This window comes from Achroia grisella, unplaced genomic scaffold (genome assembly GCF_030625045.1).
Source record: "Achroia grisella isolate CSIRO2021 unplaced genomic scaffold, CSIRO_AGI_Agris_v1 utg906, whole genome shotgun sequence".
NCBI classification, from domain to species: domain Eukaryota; kingdom Metazoa; phylum Arthropoda; class Insecta; order Lepidoptera; family Pyralidae; genus Achroia; species Achroia grisella.
The window spans coordinates 2061611-2077730 of NW_026713064.1; the positions used below are offsets into that span (position 1 = coordinate 2061611).

The 16120-nt window shown below is 31.5% G+C and overlaps 2 protein-coding genes across 5 annotated transcripts in view; one reads left to right on the top strand and one right to left on the bottom strand.

The window, feature by feature from the left end:
- Window positions 1-2790: 2790 nt before the first annotated feature.
- LOC131853763 (uncharacterized) lies at window positions 2791-7342 on the top strand. Its single transcript, XM_059204794.1, has 5 exons — window positions 2791-3598; window positions 3692-3789; window positions 4277-4602; window positions 5373-5634; window positions 6779-7342. The coding sequence occupies exons 1-5, from the start codon at window positions 2936-2938 to the stop codon at window positions 7209-7211; spliced, it is 1782 nt and encodes a 593-aa protein (XP_059060777.1). The 5' UTR covers window positions 2791-2935; the 3' UTR covers window positions 7212-7342.
- A 2906-nt stretch (window positions 7343-10248) lies between these two features.
- LOC131853764 (uncharacterized) overlaps window positions 10249-16120 on the bottom strand; it is a 54709-nt gene continuing 48837 nt past the window's right edge. For 3 of the 4 annotated variants that reach the window (XM_059204795.1, XM_059204796.1, XM_059204797.1), the window contains 6 exons: window positions 15527-15637; window positions 15006-15139; window positions 14156-14324; window positions 13276-13724; window positions 12959-13177; window positions 10249-12877 (listed from right to left, as the gene is read on the bottom strand). In XM_059204795.1, coding sequence (XP_059060778.1) covers window positions 10352-12877; window positions 12959-13177; window positions 13276-13724; window positions 14156-14324; window positions 15006-15139; window positions 15527-15637 — 3608 coding nt within the window. In that variant the 3' untranslated portion in view covers window positions 10249-10351. The remainder of the gene's footprint in view (window positions 12878-12958; window positions 13178-13275; window positions 13725-14155; window positions 14325-15005; window positions 15140-15526; window positions 15638-16120) is intronic. The other variant, XM_059204798.1, reaches the window with a different exon arrangement.

A 16120-nucleotide genomic window follows, 5' to 3' on the forward strand; every position in this document is an offset into this window, starting at 1 on the left:
AATACAAGCAGTGAACGAAAGCATATGTAAATGACAGAATTATATTTATATGTACATATGTTGAACATTAAACAGAGACAGGAGGCGACAACGCGACGCTTCACCATTTCGACAATCAACGACAAAGGAAGTGCCATTTAAAGTAACTATTTTAAACTGTCCAGCCCACGGTCGCTTGCTAGCTAATCGCTGTCGTGAAGGTCCATTTGTTGCTATTTTTGTACTTAATAATGCTCTGCTATTCGTACTGAATAGAAAGACTACAATAGAACATAAGTTTAGCTTGGTAATAGCATTTTAATTCATACCTCCCTTTAATTGACAGAATGAGGGGTTGGATTACAACGGAAATCGAAATTACGACGCCCTTAGCCGAGGTTGGAACTGCTAGCGGTAACGTCATGCTAAAGTCTTATTCGTCAGGTAGGAGTTGCTCCGTAAGTCCTCCCGCGGCTTAAAAGTGGCCGAGCACTCGCCTCCCATTTTGTCCGCTTCGAAGGTTTATTTCCAGTAACTTCCAACAATTATATTTACTGTTATGAACAATATGTAAAAATTTTGATTCATAAATTAACGAATTTGATATGAAATTGTATACACCGTTGTTACCCAATAGACGCTTTCAATGCGTCTGGTAGGATGATAGAACCAACAAAACTGGGAAACACAATTTTATAGTTCTCTGAATAATATATATAAACTTCAGCTTTAATAAAATAACGTAAGTATATTTATAAAATAATACAGTTTAGGGGTGTCCGGCGGGGGGGTTGGAACCATACTGGTGTCTGGCAATGAGCACTGCAAGGTATAATACTGTTACGAGCAATATGTGAAAAAATTGAGTTTCATAAATTAACGAATTTGATATAAAATTGTATATACCGTTGTTACCCATATACGCTTTCACTGTGTCTGGTAGGATGATAGAATCAACAAAACTGTATTGCAATTAAGGAATCACAGTTTAAGAGTTCTCTGAATAATCGTCCGGTTCGAAGATTTATTTCAAGTAATTACATTTGCAACCTAGATACAGTCTTCCATCTGTACTTAGGTTGCAAATGTAATTATAAGGTTTTAAATTTTACTCTTATAAATAGCATAAATTATTTTCAAAATGTGACTACCAATTTTTGTATGTAGATGTAGGTACCTACATAGTACGTCTTACTTCAGAAGTCATTATTACTTTATAATTTACTTATTTTAAAGTAGTAATGAGTTTTGAAGTCACTGCCAATTCAGTGTAATACTATATCACTTTTATTGTAAATTCTGAATCTTATTTAAGCCTCCAAACTAACTTGCTTTGTAAAATATTTCGGTACAATTACAGGATTATCAATCAGATGTCGTATCTAAATGGACACCGTTTAGACGACCGCGTAACTTATAACAAATCACACTTAATGAATGTACCTATATTACTTTGTTTAATTCCGCTACCATTAGCATGTGCAAGACCACAAATATTCAGTGCGGAAACTAGACTACCGTTACTGGAATCATTACAAACTTTATTGGTGCTCAAGTTCCAACCGTTATTGAAACTACCCAAATTGCGACACGTGTTTCGCCTCTGAACGAGACATCATCAGGCATTAAATTGAATTCCGATATAGCTTGGAAGGATAGTGTTGACTGATCGGCGAACAAATTGCTCTACTTCTAATATTTTTTATGAAATAAACTACATATACCTAAAAATAGATTTTTGCTAAATAAAAAGACGAAAGACCCTAAGCTATATAAGTATCTGTGTATAGTTGGCAGAACAAATAGATCTTAGAGGTGCCAGTATTAATTTACTAGCTACGGTGAGGTGAAACCCTTGTTACTCGGGAGACAGGCAAATTGTAACTTACATATATATCTGTATACAAGTTTTGTGCTTTTTGTCCATAGGTAGGTACTACATAGTATTATTAACTCTCTGAAAGAATTTTTATTCCAGCCAATTTTATGAGAAATATACAAACAGAGAAGTTTTAGTCTCGTCACGATTTAACAATTTTACTATTTACTAGGCATCCGGCCCGGCTTCGCACGGATGCATTACAAATCTTTGAATTTCTCTGCTCGTGTTATACTATTTGTTCTATACACGTATATATCTTATTAATATTATAAACGAGAAGGTTTGTGAGTATAGATATATAGATGATTGTTACTTTTTCACGCAAAAACTACAGAACGGACATACATCAGAATAACATATAGGCTATAAATTTATACAGTTACACATATAAACTTTTCTCTAATAATCGAATCTATCTAATCTTCCTAAATCACTCTATCTATTGCGGAAAATTAAACATACAAAGATACTTACTTAGGTACTTAAGCTAACGGACAGCGGCGCCAACTTATTCTACGTAAAGATTGTATGTAAAAATAATAAAGAAAATAGTCAGTATATTATGTTCTGGATTATATAAGTTGTCCAGTTATATATACTAATATATAACTAAAGTACGAAATAAGTAAAGTACCTACATATTTTTTACCAATTTTGGGCACAGACAATAATATTCTTTATCTATGGATTACATGTACGAAGTAATTTCTTAATTAGTCGACTAAATGAAAAATATATTTTTTCTTTTATTCTAACTAATAACAATAGTATATATGTAGGTATATATATATATAAAGTGCATACTAAGTTTACATTTCAGTTACGTTAAAAGAACATCTACACTTTCGAATGATGTCTTGTTAAAGAATATCAATGCCAACGTCATTGTATATGCTGTCTATTTCTACTTCCATTAATGTCAAATAAGCGCGGGATGTGGTGGTTTTGTAATAGTTTATTTGTTATTATTTTTTTAATATAAGTATGTATTTGTAATAACCAACAGAAATAAAAATTAAGAGTAACATATAAACTAATTAGAATTTAAATTGTATTTATTCTGTGTTGTTAAAAATGTTGCAAATTCCTGATAATGTTCGACAAGATCTAGTGAGGTTGGTACCGGCTTCTATAATTAATGATATTGCCTGTTTTGTATATTATGATAACCATCCTAGAGATGATAATCGTATTGATGTAATAATTTGTACAAATTCTGGTGAAATAAAAGAATTATACCAACGAGAAATAATTAAAGAAGCATTTTTCAATTGCAAATCAAAACCTACGGAAATCAAAATACTCAGAAACAACGCTTGTGAAATATACTATTTAGTAGCAGTTGATGATAGTGTGATAATTTTCAAAAGAAGCAATTGTTTGGTTGTTCACCGGATAGTGAATAATGTCGAGCGATACGATATAGAGGATTCAACTTGCTTAGGCCAAGCAAGTTTAAAAATTATTTGTAAAGATGATGCTGTGCCTATGATCTTTGATGACAAGTTTGAAAGTCTTGGTGATCGAGCTTTATTGCTCTCAAGCATACATGCTGAAGAGACTTTGCCTATCATAACTGAACTGAACCGGAAATTAATTGAAACTAAATATATTGTAAAATGTAATGAAAATGTACACACAGAACTACTAAATTTACGCCAATTAACCGCATTAATGATGTATCAAAAAATTAACCCAAATTTGGATGAATCTGTATTCAAGAGCGGGTCTAAAGATGTAAGTATTAATTATGACTTTAAATATTTAATTGGTATTATATTCTACAGTTAACAGATGGTCTCTTATTTAGTTTTTGTGTTTATGTTTCAGATGGCAGGTGCATTTAAGATTAAAACATGTACACCATGGATTAAAATGTGTAATAAGAATATTATCATTATATTTGAAATTATAAATAACAATGAAGAGTAAGTATTTTTTTCTAATAGCTATTTATAAACATTGCAAGTTAAATATTTGAACACATAACATTCATGGTTTCATGGATAGTGCAGACAAAATTGTCTGCAATCCTCATGAAACCATTCTTCACTGCTCTGCAACTAGAAACATTACTTTGATTACATGACAACATCCTGCTGATGTTATAAATGCAAAAGTTTGTATGAATGTATGTGTGCACTATTTTTTATATTATATTCATTTGATATTTTGTGGATCTACATTAACATCCCTAAATATGACTAGCATTTATACATATGTGATGTAACATGAACTAGTGAATGGTACTTCAACAAAAACATCATAAGTGGAGTTATTAAATGGAATTATTTACTTTACTGCATTTATATGTCATTTTACTGTCAATAACTTAACTAATGTTATATTAGTTATTTTATTGTTAAATCTTTATATTTTTTAATGTAACCAAGTTATTTATTGTGTGTTTTTCAGACTTATGGAAAATGTGCATATTCTGCTACATTCTACAAGTAGACCATCTCTTGTTTATACCACAAAATTATTTGAAAGAATAAATTATGAACCATTTTGGTTGGAAAGTAAAATGCAAATTGTTAAAACTAATAAGGAGTTTGCAGTTGTTGCTGTAATAGATGTAAAGGAAATCAAGGATAATGATACAAGTCGTATCGACATCAGTGGTGCGATGGTGTATAAGAGAGAAGGAAAGGAACATATCCTGCCTTTTGACTGTGTCTCTATATCTGCCTTGGATGCCATGGGAGAACAGTTTGATGTTCTTTCTAGTCATACTCTAGGTATTTTGTTATGATATATTTTATTTAATTTCAATATGTTATGTTAATTATAGCTATTGCATTTTAAAAAACAAGTGGCTTACCAGATGTTAGAATATAAGTACCTACTTATATCTCTGTGAAAACTTTTCTGAACTAGACTAAAACACTTCTGCTTCTTTTTACCTTGGATAGAAATCAACAGCTGCTGTTCTTAATAGACTATTACTAATTTTATAAATGATACCATTTGATACTGTGAGTGTATACTTATATTGAAACTAGCTGGTCCTGCGACTTTGTCTGCATGGATTTTAACTTTATTTTTTTTAAATAAAAGTAGCCTAAGTTACTCCTTATTACATTAGCTACCTTCCAAAAACAGTTCCGTCAAAATCGGTCCAGCCTTTTCAGAGATTAGCCGGAACAAACAGACTGACAGATAGACAAAAATTTAAAAAAATGTTAATTTGGTTTATGTACCCTATTTATATGCATGTAGTAAAAGACGGTTATTTCAATATTGCAAACAGTCACACCAATTTTATTTATATGTATAGATGGTATGCCCAATTTCAATATTTTCACTTTCCTTCACCATTGTTTGCTAATCATTATTCTTACTTTTAAGACTTGTTTGGGTAAACAGAAGTAGTGTATTATTAGACTGATGCTACATATATAAAGATTTAAGAATTACTTATTTAATATTTTTGCATATTGTATTGTTATTTCCAATAAACAGCTGTTTTAATAAAATCTATTGATGTTATAAATCATTATCATTTCAGACTACTATGCTGTATTATCAATATTGTCAACAACACAAAAATTTGATTTAATATTGCGTTACATTAAGGCAGATGAAGAACCAGAATTGAGTATGCCAGATACATTTTGTGCATTCCTGGGCATGGAGCAAATACAAAATGCATCAAATGTTATTGTACATAGAAGTTCTCCATACCATATCCTCAATAGTGTTATGGTTGTTTTTCCAACTGAAAAGAAGTGTATACAGCAATATGGTTATGATTTCACAGTTTATGCAAGGTATTACTATACATATATTTTTAATGTAATTTGAATGGCTTTCAAGTTGGTACAAAGTGGTATGGCTAATAATACCACTCATGCATTACCATTTCAGAGCATTATGATGTCATGCCTCTTTCTCCTTAAATTTCACTGTATAATCTGACCCTAAAACAGCTCACAATGCAAGTTTCTTGGTAGCTGAAATAGATGAAACTGAGTTATCCAGGTAGATGACTTTTTATAGCCTACCTTGGTAATAGAATATATATTTTTACTAGGATGTGTAGTAATCATACTCCATTTATAAATATTATATTTAGGATTTTATTTTAGTAAAAAGAAAGTAATGGGTGTTTGTTGATTTGTTGTAATTTTAGTTTTTCAATCATTGCTTTGACATAAAATACCCTAATTATAAAAGAATATTAAAAATGAATTGCCAATTGTTTGGCACGGCACTTAGCAAACCCATGTGCTAGTAAGCGCATTCATTAGAATGTTTGGAATAAGAATATTTATTTTAATATTATTACAACAGCATTGATAGTGGACATGCTTCTGACTACCCCATTAATATAACAGTGGTGACAGTATGTTTGTGTTTAATTTCTATTTTATTCAAGTTGGTGCCATTAGCTCTGTTTACCTGTATGCAGCAGCACCAATTACTATTTGTTTGAAGTCTGCAGAAAGCTCAATAACATTTTACCGGGATATCAAATAGACTATTGATTTAATAGTTTTGATATTGTTATTAATTTATTTTAAATAATGATATGAGACTGTTAATTTGTTTTTTGGTAAGGAAGAGTGTTTTTAAATGAAACTTGTGTGACCTCTTCTCATAAAGTGTTTATTGCAAGAATCTTTAAGTTTAAATTACATAGGGGTGGAGTTTCCACCCTTTTTATTGTTGCTCTTATGTGTCGCGTGATGAGCGGTGATTCTCACTGGTCGATTGTGTGATGCCGTCATCGACGCAATGTTTGACGTCGACCAGTGGTGGTTGAGGATGGAGCCTGTGCATGAGCATTATATTGCTCACTCATAGCAGATTTGCTACTACTGTTTTAACAGAGACAAACATTGATATGTGCTTTTAGTACACTTCTTTTCTATTATGATTAATTCTAATATGATGAAATTTTATCTTTTCCAGGTCACCTGATCAAATAATATCTCTTATACATTTTATCCATGATGCAATACCCTACAAAATCATAATAACTACTCATGAACACAGAATAATTGCTAAAACTGATGAGTTGGCTAAGTATAACGAGGCATTATTTGTTAAAGATTCCCAAAAATCGGGTTACATGGAATATGCTTCTGCTATGTTGAATCAAACTAGTCTGTTGTTAGAACATCTTGATGGTTGTATGGTAAAAATGAATGAAACCAAAATACCAGAAGTACAACAGAAGATTGGAAAGGAAATTGATGTTTTAGCTATGGGTACCTCCAATTTTCTAGAGTTAAGAAAAAATATGCTAGAAGAAGAGAACAGGGGAATAGGGCATTTAAGGAATCGTGCTAAGTCTGTTTCAGATTCTGATTCTGAAGATATGGCAGTTGATTTAAGTCATTAATTAAGAATATGTGATTATTAGACTCATATGTAAATGGCTAATTCAACACGTAGATTACAGGGTAAAGAGGCATAAAATCTTAGTTCTCCAGAATGGCAACGCAAGACTGGTATTATGGACGTCTTAGGATGACTTGTTGTTCATTTCGTATATGCATATAATGGAGTGTCGCCACATACTACAAAAAAACATTACCACCATATCATTTATATAATCAAGTATCTTGATCTCCACATTTGTGATTTATATATGTGATATTTACATATTTTTTTAAAGTTTGCTGTGTTACAATTTAATATGAAGTTATCATAAAATTAAAATACCATATAAATTATTACCACGTATTTATTTCTGTTTCTCATTTGAAAATATGCCTTCTAATGATGATGGTAATTCTAAACAATACATTTAAATTAGATTATATGACCAAACTTAGTAGTGTCATTGTTATTCAAGAATTACCAATATCACAAAAAAAGCATCTGTTACACATTCCATATATCTATTATTGTATAAATATTGTATTTTTCTTATATATATAACACTTTCGTATTGGTCCTATGATACTTTAGTAGCCATTGGAGATTGGTTTTGTAGGATATTTTTTGAGACAAACCTTTGGAAAGTACAATTTTCATTTATTTTATTATTAATTTTATTACCGGCTATAATATTATTAATTAATTAGTAGAGAAAAATGATGTTTTAAGGGTGTATATACTCACTAAGATTGATACGCCTTTATTTTATAGTAAACTATAACTTAGCAGTGACAATTGGCATTAACTAACTTTTGGCAGGTACTCTAAGCCAAAATGTTAAAAAAATTGTAGATTATAAGATTCTCAGTAAATACATTGTTTATTACATGAAGAGGGAGTGTGTACTTTATATGTATATGGATTAATTTATGTATATTACAAAAGTCTAGGTATCATATGAAAATATGAAAATCGTAAGACTGTTTATTAAGTAAATATAAGATGTAGGTATAAATTATAAAGCGAGTATAGTACTTATTAAATTTCTATCTAGGATATTTAAATTTTATATGTAAATCTAACGAAATATATTATTTTACCTAATAATTATTGAGCATTTATTTATATTATTATCTAATAGTTTATAAATTATAATAACATGAACAATATGTAAAAAAATAGGCGTAGCTAGAATATTATTGAGAAGGGAATGGGTAGTGGATAGGAAAGAAAAATTTAGTTTCTTTTTATTTTCCCCCATAATACTTAACAATATATGTTATCGTTATAAAATCGTATTTTCAGAATAAAAAGTATTCCTGGCTACGTCTATGAAAATAACACGTGGTTGTAATAATAAATAAATAAAATTAAAAACTTATTTAACAAAGTAAGGAATAAAGAAATCTTTTAGAATCTACAAATAACCTGTATTATTTATTAACTAATTAGCACCGTTTCATCAGCTACATTATGCATACTGTTTACAAAATATATATGGAAACTGCATAATTAATTCGTATATTTAATGTGAAGATATATTATAAGAAATAATGACACAACTTATCGATACCTGAAAAGCAGTTACATATGATAGTTCCGTATGATCAGGTTCATAGACCGTAATAACTTTTTATTTAGTTTTTATTAGATTATCTAGTTATTACACTATTATATTTAATTTTTTTTTTCAATTTTACAGATTTATTACGGAATATTAATAGTAATAATCTTTTTAGTACATATATTTACCTATTACAGGCATCCTGATGATTGCACATGTTTATAAATCAGTAGGTTTAAAAAAATCTATCACAAAATATTCCGTTTTATAATGAATAATACTATACACAACCTTGATAACGTGCTACTTGTTCAATAAAAAATAATTCTATGCCTAATAGTATAATAACATCACCAGGGTGGGATTAAATAATGCCCCTGTAATCCCCATCAAGGTGAAAATGTTTTAACACAATATTCTAATAATAAAAGTAGTTTTTATTGCATTTGTATCATAAAGTAGATATAATTAATATTCAATATCAAAAATATTTACTTCCCAGCTAGCTTTTTTACCCTGTATAGGTATGACTATATTTTGGTATTATATTAATGCATATGATACTATATAAACATGTATTAGTATGTATAAATACTTAAATTAACAAGTAGATATTTCACCACAACCGAAAGAGGAACCCTGACTGTTGGTAACAAACAATCAGTCCATTCTCCTATGCCTGTAATCTCGTAAGTCAATATTGTTATTGAGTACAATCAATGATTATTGTTTTACGGAAGTTAAGTGATATATATATATAAATATACATTTTAAAATAAACACTTAACAAATACACACACTAGCCTTCTCTATTAGTGTTTTGTTTAGTCGTATCCTGGTCGCCGAACAGTCAACACTAGACTTACAAGCTATATCGTACCTCTATTTATTGTCCTAAGAAGCTTCGTTCAGAGGCGAAACTCATGTCGTAATGTTGGTGTAGATTCAGTGACGGTCGGAGTCAGATAATAGAGAAGGTAGTAATGCATCCAGTAGAGGCGGTCAAGTTTCTGCAATTAAACAAATGGATCTCTGCAAAATAACACCTAATTTGATAAAAAGATTGTTTGTTCCCAACCAACGTCGAATGCCAAAACCATATTAACCTGTGCTCTAACAGAGGGCGCCTGCTAAAAACAGTAAATGAAATCCCTTTGGAGCACTTACATTGTCAGGTACTAGGAAGCCTAATTATGCCGCCTGACTCTTCATTAGGTATTTACATATAATTATAATAATAAACTAAACAAAAACAATAATATAGCACAATAACAGATTATTTTATAGAACTTAATTAATATTTTAAGTGAGTACTGTTGCTAATATTATGAACCTGTGGTTTATTTTATACTAAACTATACTACAATTGCATTGCACGTCCGGCCATTTGTTATTTATATGCTACGATTATGTATTACCTATTTATCTTATACAATATTATTATAATGTTATCCTTGATATAGAGGTATGGAACACTTACTTATTATAACTAGTATTATTGTAAAAATATATATACACGAATTTTATTGCACATATCATATTGCACATAGTTTGTTAAATTTATTGCACTATTTTTTAAAGTATAAATGGTCTCTTTATATAGAATCTTTAGAACGTTTAATTTTTTTACCACTGCCTTTTTCACTTTTTACGTCATTCCCATTGTTGTTTTCAATATTTATTTGGAGTTTTCTAAAACTACCAAAATAAACTGAATGTGTTTCTATACTTTCGGCACCAGATTCACTTCTAGCTTCATTTTCAGTCTCATCACTTTCACTACAACTAACCGTTTTAGGAGTAACAATATTTTTTTTCTGAACCTGTTGTCTCGAACTCATAGAATCACTGCTTAAATATCCACAATCTTCTGTACTTTTACCTTTTTTTCTTTTAAAACGTGGCTTTGATTGTATCTCTTCCTTTGATCCCCTTACAAAAGTATTAGAATTAATGCCACAACTACTACTGCGCCCTGATGGTCTGCTATTTGAATTCCTGCAAAAGTCATCACTTTTTTTATTTGTTACTTCCATTTTTTCATGCTCCGACAATTGTAATGGGTCAGAAGCTCTCAGTAGACTGTCGGAAGGTGCAATATCTAGTTTTTGAGGTATAGAATTTGCGTTACTCGATAAGGAGTCGGTTGTGATATTACTAATTATTCTTGGGTTGAGGGTTCTGTTACTCACGTTTTTTGATTGTGATCTAGAATGTGTTTCGATTTCGACTTTCCGTGGCGGGTAAGCTGGTTGTTCATAAATTGGATTGTCTTCTGTAGGCGGTAAAGGAGGAAGAATGTCTGGTCGTGCTAAACTCTTTAGTTGTTTAATTGTGGGTGGTGTACATTGGCGTTGTCTTTTAGAATGTCTCAGTTCCAAGGTTAATATGCGCCCCTCTTCTGTGGCCCAATCTTCGAGATCTTCAATAGTCTTTTCCGTCTCATCTAAACTTTTTGGTCCACTAAACGCATTTGTTACTAACTTCGTACGCTCGTGACCATTTTTGCGATTTTCATATTCATTTCTCAAGCTATTAAATTTTGGCTTATTTTCTGCCTTTTGATTTGGTTTTTTAAAAGTACCACTGCTTCTTAGTTGTATTCTTTGATTGGATGAAGAAGTCTTGTTCTCTTCATTATTTAAGAAATGGTTCTTGTTACACTGAATATTATCTACAATTTGTTTATGTTTTGGATGCTTTCTGTCAAGTGTGTCAGGCTCAAAACCATCGGATTCATGTATTTTAATATAATTTTCAGGTGGATCTACAACTTCTATAGTTAAGCAGCCTGGTTTACCTTCAATATGATTATTGATTTTTGAAACCAATTTTCTACTTCCCATAGAACAATCAGAACCACTTGGTGAGGTAGGTGTACTACCAAAATTATAATTATTATTAACGTATACTTCACTTACTAAACTATAATCATTCTTTTGATTAATATTGGTATTACTATGTTTACCGTTAGTTTTTGTTTTTATTTTTTCAATTGTTTCGTAATGGTTTTGATCAATTCCTACATCTCTTTGTGGAGATGGAGTGTTGCTGTTACTACTGGAATGTGTTTTATATACGGCATTCCTCATGGTGAGTTCCTCTTCAAGTGGTAATGCGTTGCTTAAACTGGGACTAGCTTGTGAAGAAGGAATTTCAATATAATCAGTAGGTGTTGATATCCTTTTTTGTACTGAAGTTCTTTCAAGACTGTCTGTTTCGTAATCGTTGCCGTTGGGGCTATCACAATTTCGTTTGGGAAGGACATTGGTTTTGGCACTATTAGAAGTTTTATCATTAAATCTTTCCTCGTCTGAACTACTATGATTATAACTTTTTGAACAATCATCCAAAGTATCGTTGACCATATCCGGTAATGAATTTTTATTTGTCATAAATCTATTTCGTCGTTGATTAGCTAGAGCATTATTTCTCAAGCTACCTGTGCGATAATCAGTCTGATTGTGATGTTTAATATTATCCATACACGAAACAGATTGGCCATATTGGTTATATTTATGCTGACACTCTGTACTATTGAATTCAGGAAGAGGGATATTATAGTTTCTAAGTGCTGGTTCAGATTTAACGGATATATTAGACATAGAAGAATGTTTACGCAGGGACGTATCTTTCTGATGAATAGATTCAGCATTTGAAAAACTATTCTGTTTTCGTATTTTGTGTCTGTCAGTAACTGGAAGCGCTATAATAAATTCGCTTTGATGTGTTTGTTGCTTTCCTGTTGGTATATTTTCGAGCCACTTTCGAATGCTATTTTGTTTATCACCTTTGCCTCGCATACAGTTCATACAAGAAGGCATGTCATATTTCAGTAAGTTCTGTATATCACTTCCATTATTAGTTTTGCAACCGGGACAACCTATACAGTTTGCAGTTTTCTTTCTACTATTTTCTCTCTTAAGACTAATGGCACTTCCGCTTCTTTGACTACCAAGACCTTGATATATATCTATGCTGTTTCCAATAGACGTGTAAGTTTCTTCTTCGGGTATATGATTTAGAATTGGTTGAAAGCGTTTAGCTGCCATTTTGTGTTTGGCAATAGCTATTACTTCTCTAATTTTTACTAGGAACTCTAATGCAGCAGCTGGAGGTTCCTGAAAATATTAAAATTATAAATTTCATTATAATCCACTTCAAATTTACAAGGAATATATATTAATAATATTAGTCCTTACCGCCATCAACTGTGGGTCAAAATAAGCCGGATTAAAATAAAGTTTACGTCGAGTAGTGCCAACTGGTCGTGCAATCTCTCGATCTTCTGTCGTTTCCACAATAGAAACATGTTCATCTGGAAGCCGTTCAATATTTGATTCGTCTCGATGATTAAATTCAGCAGTATCAGTTTTAGGTGTTATCTCATCATGATGTACTACTGCTGACGTTATTTGGTTCTGAAATATATTGATATATTAATTAATATAGTATATTACTTAAATTTTATGTAACATTTATTCGTAATTTATAAAATAAAACGTATTAATTAACTTACATTAAATACGTGATCTTCACTTTTAACACTACTGTCACCAAAATCTTCAGAATCAGATATGTTACTTCCCGAGTCACTAGGAAAACTTTTTACTTCATGAAACTGTCTGGGTATGTTTAAGAGAGGGTTTTTCTTGACTATTCCATTATCTTGACCTAGAGTACTAGGTAAGGATTGAATGATTTCGTTTTTTACACGAACGATATCACGTTCGGTTATTATAGATCCATCTTTCTTTTTTATGCCCTTTAATCTGTTAATAGTGCCTTCATTAGAAGCTGCTCTTCGACGTTTGCGAATGTGCAGATATAGAAAAACTGAAGCAACATAAATGAGTCCAAGCAGAAGCGAGCTGATGCCAATAGCGACATATTCTGTAATACTAAGTCCTGATGTGTTTGATCCTTCCGACGTATGTGCATTGGGTGCGAACTGGACTTCAGTAACATCTGGAAATATGGAGCAAAATTGCTTTCTATACAATTATATAATAATAAAAAAAACTCTTTATTGCACACAGAAAAAAAATTATCGCGTATAAGAATTTTAGGGTAAGTGTGAGATAATGGTACATATTGTCTGAACAAAATTTCGTTTCCAGTTTAACTTTTTATAATTTAAATGAAAGCAAAATATTATACAGTGTGAGGGGTGGGGCATTATGTATCTATATTGAATATACTAACTTTTATCATCGTGTAGTTTAATATTGCGAGTCTAGTAGAGCCCGGTTCGCTCATTTATTAGTTGTAGTAGTTGACTTAGATGGAAGTATTTTGATCGCCCTAGTGATCGTTGATTAATTTCTACTAACTTTGAATTATTTTAATATTTAATACGATTGATGAATTGTTGGTTATATTTATATAAATTAACATACTGGATGCAGACATAGGCGGTGATCCTTGAACTTTGAAGGCGACACAGGGTGTGAACACGCCACGTAGATCGAGCGGCGAGGATGGCGGAGATGCCACGTCACGGCACAGCAATCGCACCACTATGACGCGGCCCGTCATACGACCACGTACATCGTCTTCGCCGCTCCACTGGAAACCCATAAAATGGTTTAAAATCTTGGAACAAAGCATATTTTAGTACTTTTTAAAGCTAATATTGCATTTTCAGGCAGTCTTTGTAAAAAATCTCATACATTGTAAAAATCTCAAATCTGCGTGCGTACCAACACCTGTCTACATATTTAAGTTTAACTCGGTAAGCAGTTTGATTTGTAAGCTGAGTTTCGGTCGAAGGGTGCAGTTTCGGCAGTGAAATTACAGGATAAGAGATATAACATAATAGTCCTGCAGAATGTAACACATGCGTACCATGGTCGTCTCAAACAAACGTGATATCCGCATTGCTATTTACATATACAGACGACGGTTACAACTTACCATCTGATGGGCTGTCACCTTGTTACCCTGTCATGCTCGTCATTCCACAATTAAATAAAAAATGCTCTTTATATCCAGACTCCATAAAGATATGATTTGGAACATATTGTAGATAAGTCAAAACAAATATTATATACATAATATTAACCCATGGCAATTTACACAGCGCCATCTAGCTCCAAGGTAAGCAGAGCTTGTGTAATAGTTACTAGGAAACTGCTATAAATACTTAAATTTTTCTTAAACGATATCATATTTCTCAATACAAATGTTTTTAATAATAAATAAAATAAAAGAAGTTATCATTATAATGTGCAAGATTTTATTAAGTACCTGTAGAAATGTTCTACCCTCGTCACGGAACAAATTGAAGGGCACATCGGCGTCAAGAGTATTACGTAGATCCAAAAATCCTTTGCGTGTGAGGAATTGAGCGCCTGAGACTGCACAGATTGGAGTCTTGACATCTAGAACGTAAGTATGTCCATATATCTACTATCTATCTGAAGTTTAGAAAACTCATACTCTTTGTGATAGTCTTAATAATTTCGCTGCTTAGGTGGCTTTGGGCAAATTTCCTCACCAAATGTAGATCAGATTTTCTATGCAAAAACGTTATACCTATTACATCCTGCACCTATGAAAAAATGATAACAAATCTTTTTATTGTTGCAGGATAAGCAGTTACCTACATCTATAATCAGGATATAATATCTTTATTTCAGCAACACATTTTTTTTATTACAATAAATTTTGGTCTATGTACAAATATGAGTTTTCTAATCTAATAGTTTTGTATGAACAATGTGAGTGACATAATATAGGTACAGCCAGTTACTAACATGTAATCTTACCTTTGAAGGTAATTTCTTTGGAGGGGTGGATAATTTGGCCTTTTAGTGGTAAATAGACTAATGGTATTCGTTGTTCGCTAGCTCCTGTCCCGAACGTTGCCAAGGAACATTCTGAAAACAAAATTAGAATTTCTAAATCTATAAATCAAATAGATTCACATCACAGACCAGCGATACCCTAGACGATTTGTAATTGTTGTCAGTTTTTAACCAATATCTAAATTAAAATGATTAGTTATTAAGCAACCAGTACCTGCATGTTTGATGTTAAATCATATGGTACCTAGTTGCTTCAGAAAAAAATAACATGGGATTGTAGGAGAAACTGAAGGTAATTTATATTTCCTCCTTTATATATTCCTCTGGGAAATTTTATTCATTGACCTAAGCCACTTCCATATTAATATTACAAATAGGAAAGTGTACCTTTTATTTAAAAAAAGTAAATAACACCTAGTGCAGTATAAAAAAATAGGCTAAAAGGATGTCACCAGAAAAGAAGCGGTAGACAATACTATAAAAAAAAAACTTGCACGTCTAGTTGATTTAAAATAAAAATAAAATAGTTATATAGTAAAACTAGCTGTGTTCGCG

Excerpts from the sequence above, each read along its gene's own strand:
- LOC131853763 (XM_059204794.1), top strand. The coding sequence starts at position 2,936 with ATGTTGCAAATTCCTGATAATGTTCGACAAGATCTAGTGAGGTTGGTA. Across the intron at positions 3,790-4,276 it reads ATTATAAATAACAATGAAGA|ACTTATGGAAAATGTGCATA; the intron begins GTAAGTATTTTT and ends TGTGTTTTTCAG. Across the intron at positions 5,635-6,778 it reads GATTTCACAGTTTATGCAAG|GTCACCTGATCAAATAATAT; the intron begins GTATTACTATAC and ends TATCTTTTCCAG.